We start from the raw sequence: 13,522 nt of genomic DNA, 5'->3' as shown, positions 1-13,522 counted from the left end.
CTCTGGTTCCCTCTGGCCATGAGCAGATGTTCAGACCTCCTCCCAGCATACCTTACAGGACTGATGTATTGTGATCCTGCCATTTCCCCCAAAGAGTGGGTTCATTTGTTTTTACCACCAGCGGACCCAGGTTCCTTGATGAAGGGTTTGTTGTTTGCTTCTATTTCTGACTAGCTGTGTGACTGCGTGACCCATGTTCTTCTTTCCTCATCAGAATAAAGACAGTAAGAGTTTTTCCTCACAGGACTGTTTTGAGCATTTAGTGAGTTAATGTCTAAAACCTGCTTTGACCTGTAGTGAACTCTGTGTGTTAGCTATGGTCATGCTGTTGATCATGATGACTGATGGGAGATTCTGGTCAGGAGCATATTTTCCTCACCATGGTCATCAGCCTGATCCCTTGAGCCAAGAGTTTTGATAGAGTTTCCCCACTCAAACTGTTCAACATTCTAGAAAGCATTAGCTTGGTTAAACCTCAGTGCTGGTGACAGAGATACATTTATTTTTATCCTATTTAGATGGATAACACAGTTCCTTCTAGAATGAACTTATATGCCTTTCTTATTAATCTAAGATTCAGATATTCCAGGTTGAAAACAGTAGTTAGGATTTATAAATCCTATTTTTTAAAGTTTAATCGTTTTCCACTTCACTTGCTGCTTGCTTTTTGAGTAACTTTGAGACAATTTCCCAAATATTTCTTGGTCAAAAAAGTGATTTAAAAAAACTGTAATGTGTACAGAGCTGGGCATATTTCCCTGCTAAAGATTTTGATTAAATCCACCCTGATCCAGTTGACTGACCTTGGAGAGCTTGAACTCTGATAAAAATGTGAGGCAGCTCTCCTCCACGTGTCAAAGTTTGGTGTTTGATGCTGGTATTCTCTGGCAAACAACTGAGGATCTGCCAGGTGGAGTGAGGGCAGGCGAGGAGAAGGGTGGCAGCTGTTTACTCGTTTGGAAATTCATCTGGCTGGCAGGTGGGGGCAGGGAAGGGAAGACATTTAGCCACCAGTACTGGGGAAAGGACTGTAAACAAAATTTTGATGAAGTATCATGTAAATACTTTCTTATGAAGAAGTAATTAAGGAATAATTTCTTAGTTAGGAGTACCTCTAAAACAAAATGCTGGGGACTGAGTGTGTATAGCAGGCAAATGCATCAGGCAACATCTGACTAAGAAGGGAAGAGAACGCTGGAATCTGGAACCGGCCAGGAAAATTGGGGAAGCTTTGTCACTCCTTGATTCCAGCTTAACTTCTGTATGTTTGTCTTCTTGACAGGATTTTAATTTTAAAACACTGAGGACACTGTCCAGACACAAATGCTATGTTTCTAGGAATAAAGCAGCATGATAGGAAACACACCAAGGCCAGGTTCTTCTGGAGACACTAGTCTGAGCCAAGTCAGTTTCTCATTCTCTGCCGGAGGGGAGGGCACGCTAGTCACCTAGAGAACAGCTGATTCATTTCGTTGTGAAGGTAATGTATTCCCAGAGTACATGGAGTCTGTCTGTGCTGAATCTAATCTATTCATGCTGCTTTCCCAACGTGCATGCTCTCATTATTTAGTAAATTATAAGAACCAATGAAATGGATGCAGAAGAACACCCTATCATTTCATGGAGATGAGTCTTATAATCTCTGTAAATCTCTAACTTCTTTCTAAAAAACAGGATAGAAAATGCAATTCTCCAATTGGTGTAAGTGGCCAAAATACCTACAGGCCTCACAGGATTCTATTCCTCATACTCACTTAAGATATGCACTGAAGAATCTAAAGAGGGTCTCCAGGATTTGCTGCACAGAGCATCTTGCTGGTTCCTGCACACCCCCGAGAAAGTCCGGGTGCCGGTGAACTCAGGGACCCGGACACTGCTGCCTGCCCACATAGCACTCCTCCGACCAGTCCCCTTCAGGGATCAGATTTCTTTTTACGTCTCCATCCCCTCCCACCCCGCTGTGGCCCATACACTTCAAAGAAATCTGACCCCCAGCAGTAACCAACAGGTCCGCCATTCCTCTGGCTAATCATCCAATCAGAGACGGGTGTGTGACCTCAGTGGCCTGATAAGGCTGGATCTCAGGACTGGAGCTTGGAATGCTGGGACAGTGCTGCTCTCTCCTCCCCGGTCATGGACGAGAAGCTCCTGGCTGCCATCTTGTAACTGCAGGGGCTAAGGCATGGACTGTGGGCAGCAGAGAGGAGAGGCACAAAACCAGGTTCTGTGCCAACACTGATATAGTCCGGGGCCAACCAAGCCCCTACGTATTGCACATCACTTGGAGTCAGACTTTCTTTCCTGTCACTGTAGGCAAAGAGCATTTTAATGGCTCCACTGGGGAAATGTGCTCTTCTGACCCCGCCCTTGAACTCATTACCTCGATTGTCAGGATCAGTGGCTGCAAATCTTGGTAGACAACCTTCACTCGCTGGGCCGCTCGCTTTGCCTGGAGCTCGGACTCTGCAATCACGGCGCAGACGAGCTGGCCCACACAGGACACCTACAACACAGACAGGCTTCTGTCGTCAGGGAGCGCAGGCGCCAGGCCCCCGCCCTTCGTCCCTCTTCCTCCTCCCGCTAGCACAGCGCCGGACACACAGTAGAGAACCGCTTCACATGCGCAGTGCGGCTGTTACAAGGGGGCCCTGGGGAGAAAGCACGTTTGTCAGAGCTGGCCTGCTGGCCCCAGGGCTGGAGGAGGCCACTGACAAGACTTGCTCCCTGGCTGACCCTTGAGCTTGACCCAGGCACATGGAGGCTCCTCACCCCTTCCCTGTCCTTAGAATGTACGGTTTCCACACTAGGAACTGTTTCAAGGATGGAGCCTTGAGAGAGGAAGGTGTGGTACAGACCATCTGGATGGCCCAGTTAAGGCCCCCACACATACAAACTGGCAGATGGTGCAGAGATCTACTAGTCTTGTGGCTGCCCAAGATAAGCCTCAGAAGTTCCCTTTCTTGTCCAAACCACTCCCTACCAATCTGGAGGGGTCCGCCTCTTCGAGCGGTTTCTTTTTGCCGTGTGGGTGGGCACCAACACCCAGGCTCCAGGGGAGCTCAGGTCTTTGTGCTGCCATCCCTGGCAGAGTGGCTGACGAGGGGCAGGGGTGACTGTCACACAGCAGACTCAGCTCCAGGCCAGCACACTGGGGCTGGGGCGGGGGCCGAGAAGAGCCAGTCACTTGGCTTGACCTGTGGCTGCCACCAGGATCAGGGCCATCCTGGGAGGAAGCTTCTGGAAAGGGAGGACCCAAAGGTCATAGCCCATCTCATCAGAGACGACGGAGGGAGAAAAGGAAAACACAACACTGCTAGTGAGCAAATCTCTGTCCCAAACCTTGGTGGCGCCCAGGCTCGTCAGGAAGACACAGAGCTTGTAACTAGCCAAGACATAAGCAAGCAGAGAGCATCCGCTTCATCATTTCACCTGCAGGGGGCGCAGGGGCCTAAGGAGTTCACACAGGCAGAAAATTGATGGGAACAAAAAAATAAGGCTCCAGAAAGGGAAAACAGGACTAGAAGAATTCACCATGACTGCTCCGTTCTCTCTCACCTTATACCATGATCACAATTCAAATTTAATCACTCATTTTAAAACTGACTTTAAACTATTAAATCTTTTCTACGACGAGCACATAGTAGTTTTGTCATGAGAAAAAAGTGTGGTAGTAAAAAACTTAAATCTAGCATACGTGCGTGCACGCACACCCACATCCACACACAAAAGTATGTTTGCTGGGTGTGGACGGGTGGGGACAGTGGGGAGATAAGTGAAGAGGAAAGGTGAAATGTTGACAATTGTTGAAGCTGGCTGATGGGTCTATGGAGATTGACTGTACTATTCTCTATTTTTATATATGTTTAAAAGTTCTACAGTGAAAAGATTTTTTTAAAAAGACTTTATTTATTTATTTGACAGAGAGAGACAGCGAGAGAGGGAACACAAGCAGGGGGAGTAGGAGAGGGAGAAGCAGGCTTCCCGCTGAGCAGGGAGCCCGATGGGGCTCGATCCCAGAACCCTGGGATCATGACCAGAGCCGAAGGCAAATGCTTAATGATTGAGCCACCCTACAGTGAAAAGATTTTTTAAAGGCCTAACTTTAAAAAGGAATTAAACTAACAAAGGCATTCACGATGGTTCCACGCTCCACTCTGCACAGATGCCTGGGTTTGCCCCCGTGACCTGGCACACAGATGTGCCCCTGAGATGTTCATCATCAACATCTGCACACCTCCCAGCGGAAGTACTATCGTGCAGCTCAGAAAGGTTTTGCTTGTTTAATTAACATTTGGCAAAGGCCATAATTCTCACTGTCTTCCGCAAGCCCCACACAGCCCTGCCTTGGGAGAGTTTCAACCTCCAATTTACACTCAGTCATCAAGCTTTCATTTTTATCAACTAAATCAGCCAGCAAGAGCCAGAAGTAGGGACTCTGTTACAGGAGGAAGCTCTTTGGGGTCAACACTGAACTGAGAAGCCTGAGTTAGGCAGAAAACCTGCTGAACACTGCCCTTGTTGCATTTTCTGAAAACTTAAATCACAATAGCCAGATCATTTTGAATCATCTGAAACTTTTAAATGGCTACAGTGCTATCATTGTTCCTCTACCCTGCTACATGGGAAGCAGTGTGAGGACTATGCAAATGAATCAGACATAGGGTCTCACTCAAGGACTTTTATTAGGTAGGGGAGATACATAAGACAAAGGAATAAATAAGTAAGCTTAATACAAAGTAGAAGTGCATTAAAGGTCCACTTCACCTTCTCTGGACTTTAAGCTCTGTGAGGGTAAGGACCACCTGGGTCTTATTCAGCTATGGTGGCCAGCCACATTAGATGCTCACTTAAAAACGCCTCTTGAATACATGGCAGTATACATGAATGAGTCAGACCGAGTTCAGAGAGGGAGACGGAATTCTCGTGTTAAAGGATAAGAAAAGGGGCGCCTGGGTGGCTCAGTCGGTTAAGCTTCCAACTCTTGGTTTCGGCTCAGGTCCTGATCTCAGGGTCATGAGATTGAGCCCCATAATGAGCTCCATGCTGGGTGTGGAGTCTGCTTAAGATTCCTCTCTTTTCTCTCTCCCTCTGCCCCTTCCTCTCCAGTAGTAAGATTACTACTAGAAAATAGGAAAACACCAAGCATCCTTTATAGAGCTAGTCAACTTCTTTTCTTATGTGGAAAATGAATATATTTGAGTTCACTCACCATTAGAATATGGTGTTTCAAAGAATTATTGGAATCCTTTATGATGTGCCAAATTTGATGCCATCTTTAAGAAAACAGGCAATGCCATTAACTGAGGAAATTATTTTTGAAACAGAAAGCAAAAATGCCGTACCTCCTCTCTCCTCAGAAGTTCCTCCGGTTTGGTTAAAATGCAGAAGGAGTTTACGCCACGAAGATGTTCCTCAGTCACAATGTCCACCACACCAGGCAGGCTGAGAGCTTCTGACAGATCAATAGACCTAGATGAGAACACACAGAGCAGGTCCTCAGAGAAGCCCCCAGCCTGAAGACCATGGAGAACATGCTTAATTGGAGAATAAGATATTCGAGTGGTAAGATACACCCAGCTCTAATAGTTCTTGCCAGACTATGGTAACAAATTCCTGGAACAATAAAGCTATTACTTGAACTTGAATGAAGCTGACTTTGAGCAATGCAGGGGTTAGGGATACTGATCCCCTACACAGTTGAAAATCTGCATATAACCTTTATTCCTCCAAAACTTAACTACTAATAGCCTACTGTTGACCAGAAGCCTTATTAATAACATCAACAGTGAACGAACACATATTTTACATGTTATATGTCTTATATACTGTATTTTTTTACAATAAAGTAATCTGGAGAAAAGAAACTGTTTTCACAGTACTAGCATTAAAAAAACCCACACACAAGCGGACCTGTGCAGTTTAAACCCGTGTTGTTCAAGGGCCAACTGTATCTGGAGGGACAAATTGTAGTTAATCCTACATTTCGATCTAATTTCCCTCCCAATCTGCATTGGATATTGCCAACAAATAGCCTATCCTCTTTGTACCATTCCTTATCACTTATGTGAGTTGGACGAAAAGGCAATAATTAATGTCTAATTAGGAACTTCATCACTTACACAATCTTAGCACGAGCTCTTGAACTTGTTACAAAAGACAAGAAAAGTTCCCGGTCCACCGTAGGCATGTCATCACAGTAGATGGCCTCACCTGTGGCATGTTTAATACCAGACAGATGCATGATAGGATGGCCAACTGGGTCTTGAGGAAGCTGCTTTGAGTCTGCACTCTGTTTAATCAGTAACCAACACATCATTTTTATAATCATTTTTATAATATTATGCACATCTCCCATAAGAGGGTAGCTATGCAATTTACATCCAAACCAGAAGACTTTTGAAACTGAAAACAGTCACTGTTAACAATAATACCAGGACAATAAGCCTATTTCAGTAATACAGTAGGCAAACTGGGCTGTATAGTCATGATATTGTTCTTATTTTTTTCCTCCTTTTTCTAAATATAGAACAGAAATATGTCTAATGCAAATTCCATTTATGTAAGTAAATGAATATAAATATTTCTTCCTAAAAATGTAAAATTATATCCTCTTATTAATGCTCCCATATTTCTTTCAATTTTATTATCAAAATTATTTTACCGTTGTATCTAAGCAATGGCATATATAACATTTTTCAGAAGAGCATGATGGTATCATGACTTTGTTTTATAAAATATTGAGGGCATGCTGTCATGCTCTGTTCCAAGTGAGGAAGTTAAGAAATAATTGGTAAAACTCGTAACTTAGACAATCCTGATAAAGAATGAAGACAAAGGGACCTGTATTTTGAGGAATTATTTACTAATGTTACTCTTTCTTAGAGACCCATGGAATAAAATGTCTTGCTACTGGTTCTCTAAATACCTTAAATATGTTTCATTAACCAAAGTGGACATCAAGAAGCATGATGTCTTCCCCAGTATTTCAAATATGAGAGAGTTGTTAGCTTTCCTAGTTGGTTGGTTATCGGTAGAAGACCTGGATGTATGAAGAAAGAGGGGTTAAGGGACAAGACAGAGACCAAGCTCAGAGCCCAGCATGAAGGCTATGGCTGCTAAGGGGGCTGGTGATGAGAGTGTGGGTGGTGGAAATTCCAGGATAAAGATAACTGAAATACTTCTTCGATGCCCTCTGTTGCTCATGGGACTCAAGAAGAGTGGTCCTGGTTCACTGCCAACCTACTTGAAGGACTCAAAAAATAAATCTTTGGCTTGAGATAGACCAGAGGTTGTCTAGGCAGGGGGCAGGCCTAGAGCATCAAGAGGGCAAAGGAGAATTCATGTAATTTGAAAACATGTTCAGCATTTTTACTGCTTATTGGGAAAAAATAAAAACCTACTGTCCTCATAATATAAATGACAGTAAAATATCAGCCAAATGTTGACTGACAGCTATATGCAGAAAATAAAGTGATTTCTAAAATTAACTTGGTACATGACACATGTGTGGATGCTATGAACTTACTCCTTTCTCACACAAAATTTACTGTTTTACAGTAAGATATACACTTACCCATAGGCATTTTTTTAGTGTCCATATTTGTTTCATTTAAGTGTAAACTTCCATTTTGTAGTTACTAGAGCATAATGCACAACTAGAAAGCAGAAGATTATGAAGAAAAATAATTTAGGACTTGACCCAGGCACGGTTAAATAGACATTAGGCCATGAATGTAGGCAAAGAGGGAAACTGAGAGAAAATTTTACATATGGGGGTTCAGGCATGGAAGGGGAGCTGAAGCAGCTCCCACACACACCAGCCCCAGTGACACAGCTCATCACTCTGTCCTCAGGACCAAATGCTCTCAGCAGGCCTTTGGTCTCTCTCCTTTGAGAAGCTGAGATGGTGATCAAGAGAAAAAAAAATGTTACGAGGGCTCCATCAAGTAGGGTTTTTTGTGTTCCAGATGGTGAGGATCAACTCCCTCTGTAAATACCCGCAACGTGTCATGCTAGGATTCTGTGGCAGGCTCGCAACTTGAACATTTGAGTAAAAAATCACCCACATCTTTTTTTTTTTTTTTAATCCTAAGGGATTTTTTCCATCCTGAAGAGTAAAATTCCAGGTAATTCATAAGCTTAAATATTAAGGAAACACATCCGTAAGTACCTGTGAAGGCTCTGGGAGTTTTTCACAACATAATACTTTTTATCGTCAATAATGAAACACATCATAGCATTGAAAAAAAAAAAGCCTTTTGAAATCCTGCTGGGTGAGGCCTGAGAAAAGACTGAAGAAAAATCCCAAAATATATCTTATTCCTAGTCTATAATAAAAAATGCAGCTGATTATTTTAGCTGAAGATATACTTTTTTTTTTTTTTTTGGTAGTTAGTTGGGGTGAATCTACCGGTGAAAGAGGCTGTACCTGACTCCTTACTTCTGCTTGTTATGTGGCTGAAGGGACCACAGAGGAATGAATCTGTCTCTTCAAACTGGTGATCTCCTGAAACGGTGTCAAAATGCTTTCAAAGCAAATGAACTGATTTGGGGGGGAAATGTTTGTCATGAGTGCTGAAGATGCTCTAGCAATGCAGATATTTGTGTGTGTGTAAAAAAAACCACAGGAAAACAAAAAGAAAACTCATCTCTGTGGGAGATAAACTGCTTCCAAAATTCGGCCTTGCACTCTATAATAACAAGCTCCTTTTTTTGACTATCTACTGTGTGAAGATTGTCACTTTTCTTTGGATGATTTGAATGCCCATTAATTTGTTGTTGTTGTTCCTTTCGGAGGTTTATTCCATTGTGAAGGTAAGGTTAGGGTATTCATAAGCTGAAGGTTGCAGCTTCCATATTTTGCAGAACACCAGGAAAGATCGCAGCTTTTTAAAACTTTCAATATCATCACTTTCTTTCTTTTTTTTTTTTTTTAAGATTTTATTTATTTGACAGAGAGACAGCGAGAGAGGGAACACAAGCAGAGGGAGTGGGAGAGGGAGAAGCAGGCTTCCTGGCTAGCAGGGAGCCTGATGCGGGGCTCAATCCCAGAACCCTGGGATCATGACCTGAGCTGAAGGCAGACACTTAACGACTGAGCCACCCAGGAGCCCCAATATCATCACTTTCAATGGAGTTTGGTGTCCTTAAATTTTTGAACATCCTGAACCTAAAACCGCAAGAGATATATACCAACTGCAACGTTCATCATGATATACCATCAGCTTTTACAACTAAATCCAGCAATAGATTCAATGAACTGATGCTTTCAAAAGCCTCCTCATGTTCTTGACTGAATAAAACTCTCAAGGTAAAGTTTCTTGATAATAATTTCAAGGAAAAACACATCAAATCTTATCCAGTTTACCAACAGGATGACTTCAGAGGTATTTTTATGATGTTGTGGTGGAAAACTCCATTTGAAAGTCATGAGGAATTCTGTTCTAATAGCTTTCATTAGGAGAGCTTGAATAGCTCTTAGAACTTAGTTTGATTCAAACTCTAAATGTAACTCACAGAAAAGATACCTGGAGAATAGAGCCCGGGGAAGCAAGCTTGTTTTTTAATTTAAATTCAATTAGTCAACATATAGTACATCATTAGTCTCAGATGTAGTGTTCAACAATGTCTCCGTTGCATATAGAATTGTTTATTAAAAAAAAAAGTAAATCAGTAGCTCTTTTAAAAAACTATTACTGCATTTTCACCAACCTCTGAGGGCTGTGTTTCCTGCTCCTCTATAAATGAAATCAAAGCAGCCCCCCAGGCTTGACACAGAATGTGACTTTGGTTGCGCTCCGGCTTCCACAACGCCAAGGGCAGAAAGTGCATGGCAAGCTAGCCAGCTCATGCCTATCAGTGGTACAAGGCCACAGAGCAAAACACACAGACTTCAAGATCAAAGCAGACATTTTAATAAAAACTGCCATTGCTAGTTTTATTTTTCGTCATAATTTTTCGTTGAGTTTGAAATTGTAATTAACACTAAGGAAGGCTGAGTTCACCACAAGGGGAGCTAGAGCTTAGAAAGCTTGAGAATCACTGTGAGGTAAGTGGAGTGTCCAGGTGAAGGAGTTATAGGCCAGGCCCTTTGAATTAAAAAAAAAAATGCCACTCACCTGGTACCTGAAGGTACTGCAGTGATGTCTAGAATGAAGATCTTCTAAAGCACTCTCATAATTGTCTGCAAGGCTAGGATGGTGAACAGGGTCCTGAAAGGTAGAACCATTGTAGATATTTCAAATAGGCCCGAATGGTCTTGGTAGGGAGGCTACCATGGTTCTTAACAAGGAGCTCTACTCGGAAGTTTAACATTTAGCAAGTACTTGGCCCGCGCAGAACCCTGGGGGTAGCAACAGCTCCCTGACCAACAGGACACATGCTCTGGAAGGCCCATACCCACTACTACACATTATGAAGCACCAACTGAATATAGATCACTGACTTGCAACATCTTTCTGTTTCTTATGATCCTCTCATATGCTTTCCTAAATGATTTGAGGACTTACAAACTAGTAAAAGAATGCCTGGGTGATCACTACTATCACCAAGACAACTACAAAGCAGTCTTCCCATGTTCCTCTGAAGCACTAGGGACCTACTGAGCCCTTTTCCTGCGACAACACATTTCACAATAACCTATGGAGTGGCTGCCATTATCATCTTATAGGTGAGAGAAATGAAGCTGAATCCAAAGAGAGTCAAATGAGTGAGGGTGACCCAACAAGTGGGAGAGATGCTCTACTGAGAGGAAAGTATGTTCAAATCATGAACGTGGTCAGTTCCATTTACCATCCTCTTCAGAATCTGTGACACTTCCAGGTAGAACTTGAAGAGGAAGCTGATGATGAGAGTCCTCTTGAACTCCACCCTCCCGCCCGGAGCTGAGCCTGGAAGGGTAACTTCGTCCAGAACCAGCCTGCAAGCCGCAGCCAGCATCTCTTCATTCCAGGGCCTATGGGAATCAAAGAGAAGACTCATCACCTCACAGGCTCAGCTCGTGTGTGAGACAAATGATGACAGTGGAATGCAGGGAATAAGAAGAGTAAAAGTTCCACAGCTGGGCAACCCACGTTCGAATCACAGTCCTTCACTTTCAAGGCGTCTGGTCCAGGCCCACCACTTCCTCATCAGTAAAAGGAGAATGAGAGTAGAACTCACCTCCTGGAATGTCATGAGAAAGAAATGACAACTTGTGTTAAGTCCTTACCCCAGCAGTAGCCGACCCCTATATCACTAGAATATTTACTGCATGCCTGGTCCTGTTGTAATCACCTTGTATGTATTCACTCATTTAATCCTATGAGGTGGGGATGATGATCGCCCTTTGACAGATAAGGAAAGGCACTGTAAGGTTAAGTAAGCTGACTGAGATCACATAGTTAATCGGGGTTGACTGAGTTCATACTATTAACCATTCTTCTTTGTTTACCTTTGAAATGGTAACTGATAACCTAGTAAATGCTCCAGAAATATCAGCTATTAGTATTATCTATAGAAACAAAAGTCATGTAAGCAAATGGCTTTAGCCATTTATTATAAAACAAACTCCCACAGTCTATTTTTTATTGTGGTAAATTATTCTCTCATGGTAGAAAATGCATATTTTCGAGTGTAAGCAAACCAGCCTCTTTCACTGGAAGTCTGGGCAGAGGAAATTGTTCCATATACAGACTCTGTGTCTGGGGAAGGAGAAAATTTCTGCTCACCAGGGTAACCAGGTGTGACATTCAGTGTTGATGGACAGAGGTTAAAATGGCCCTGGCCAAGAGTACTTGCTCAACAAAATTCAGATTTCCATCTGGATATTATGCACAGCTAAAAAGAGAGTCCTGTGTATCTTACTCCGGTCCAATTTAAAGACTCATAAGGGGGGAAAGATGGTGGAGGAGTAGGGGACCGTATTTCAACTGGTCCCCGGAATTGAGCTGGATATCTACCAGACCACTCTGAGCACCCACGAAACCAGCCTGAGATGTAAGAAGATCTGGATCTCTACAAACAGAATATCGCAGGCCGTTGGTTTTGAGGTACAAATCGGAGAGCCGTGGTTCTGCCGGCAGATATCGGAGGATAAACGGCAGCAGGAGGGTGCCTGGACGTGGGGATCCTACAGCGCCGGTGAGTGACAGCCTCGCGCGCTGCGGACGGGCACAGACTCGCAGACCAGTAGCGTCGGGAAAGGACTTTAGGGCAGCCCCCGGGGTGGAGGACCAGACCGGCGGGGTCGCGCGCACGCGAACCACAGCTGCCTGGACAGAAACCTGGAGCTACGGTCGCGCGCACGCGAACTGCAGCCTCCGAGACGGAAGCCCAGTGCGCCAGGGTTGCGCCGGTGAACTGCAACCCCCGGGAGTGGAAACCCCGAGCGGCGGAGTCGCCCATACGCGAACTGCAGTCCCCAGGACAGGACCCCAAGCGGCGGAGTTGTGCGCACGTGCAAACTGGGAGCAGCTGGTGGTTTTAGAAGCACAAAGGGCAGAGACGAGCCCCGACCTGGAGGCAGGACTGGGAGTGCTGCGGAGGGGCGCACAACCCAGGACGCTGCAGTTTATAGCAGCACGGACAGAAACGGAGAGGGTGTGGCCTAGAGAGCTCACTGAAGAACAGACTGAGGTCTCTCTGCTCTGAGGCAGAGGGTTGGAAACGGTCTCTTCTGCTCTGACTTGCGGAAGAGACGCGGAAAGCCGCCAGGGAAAGGCGCCAGAGAACAAAAGCCCCAAAGGCTGATTCCCACTGAGCCCATCCCCCGCCACAGGGGGGCAGGGCAACTCCGCCCTAACAGCATTGCCTGAGTAACAGCACGGCAGGCCCCTCCCGCAGAAGACAGGCTGGGAAAACAAAGAGGCCAGCAACCCTAAGGTCCCAAGAAAACAGGTGCATCTTGCTTGGGTTCTGGTCAATAATTTGGACTCTATACATTCCCTCAAACACCCATCAACAGAATGACTAGGAGGAGGAGCCCCCAAAATAGAAAAGACTCAGAGATTATGACTTATGCTGCAGATTTACAAATGGATGCAGATATAACCAAGATGTCGGAGATGGAATTCAGGCTAGCAATTGTGAAGACAATGGCTAGAATGGAGAAATCAATTAATGGCAACATAGAGTCTCTAAGGGCAGAAATAAAAGGTGAATTGGCAGAACTTAAAAATGCTATCAATGAGATCCAATCCAATCTAGATAATCTAACAGCTAGGGTAACTGAGACAGAAGAGAGAATAAGTGATCTGGAAGACAGTATAATAGATAAAAAGGGAAAAGAGGAGGCCAGGGAAAAACAACTCAGAATCCATGAAAATAGAATCAGAGAAATAAGTGACACCATGAGGCGTTCCAATGTCAGAATAATTGGAATCCCGGAGGGAGTGGAGAGAGAGAGAGGACTAGAAGATGTATTTGAGCAAATCGTAGCTGAGAACTTCCCTAATCTGGGTAATGAAACAAACATTCGAGTCCTAGAGGCAGAGAGGACCCCTCCTAAGATCAAGGAAAACAGGCCAACACCTTGGCATGTGAT

General features: G+C 44.2%; 1 protein-coding gene across 1 annotated transcript in view; it reads right to left on the bottom strand.

The window, feature by feature from the left end:
* LOC110592052 (aldehyde oxidase) overlaps positions 1–13,522 on the bottom strand; it is a 74,087-nt gene that overhangs the window by 36,376 nt on the left and 24,189 nt on the right. Inside the window, exons 16-20 of the mRNA XM_044913618.1 lie at positions 10,792–10,954; positions 10,119–10,211; positions 6,120–6,289; positions 5,343–5,469; positions 2,381–2,503 (exon numbers count right to left, since the gene is read on the bottom strand). Of these exons, the coding sequence (XP_044769553.1) occupies positions 2,381–2,503; positions 5,343–5,469; positions 6,120–6,289; positions 10,119–10,211; positions 10,792–10,954 (676 nt within the window). The remainder of the gene's footprint in view (positions 1–2,380; positions 2,504–5,342; positions 5,470–6,119; positions 6,290–10,118; positions 10,212–10,791; positions 10,955–13,522) is intronic.

Source organism: Neomonachus schauinslandi, chromosome 3, assembly GCF_002201575.2.
Source record: "Neomonachus schauinslandi chromosome 3, ASM220157v2, whole genome shotgun sequence".
Lineage (NCBI taxonomy): Eukaryota > Metazoa > Chordata > Mammalia > Carnivora > Phocidae > Neomonachus > Neomonachus schauinslandi.
The sequence above is the reverse complement of the archived record's forward strand: the minus strand, read 5'-3'. Positions and strand labels throughout refer to the sequence as shown.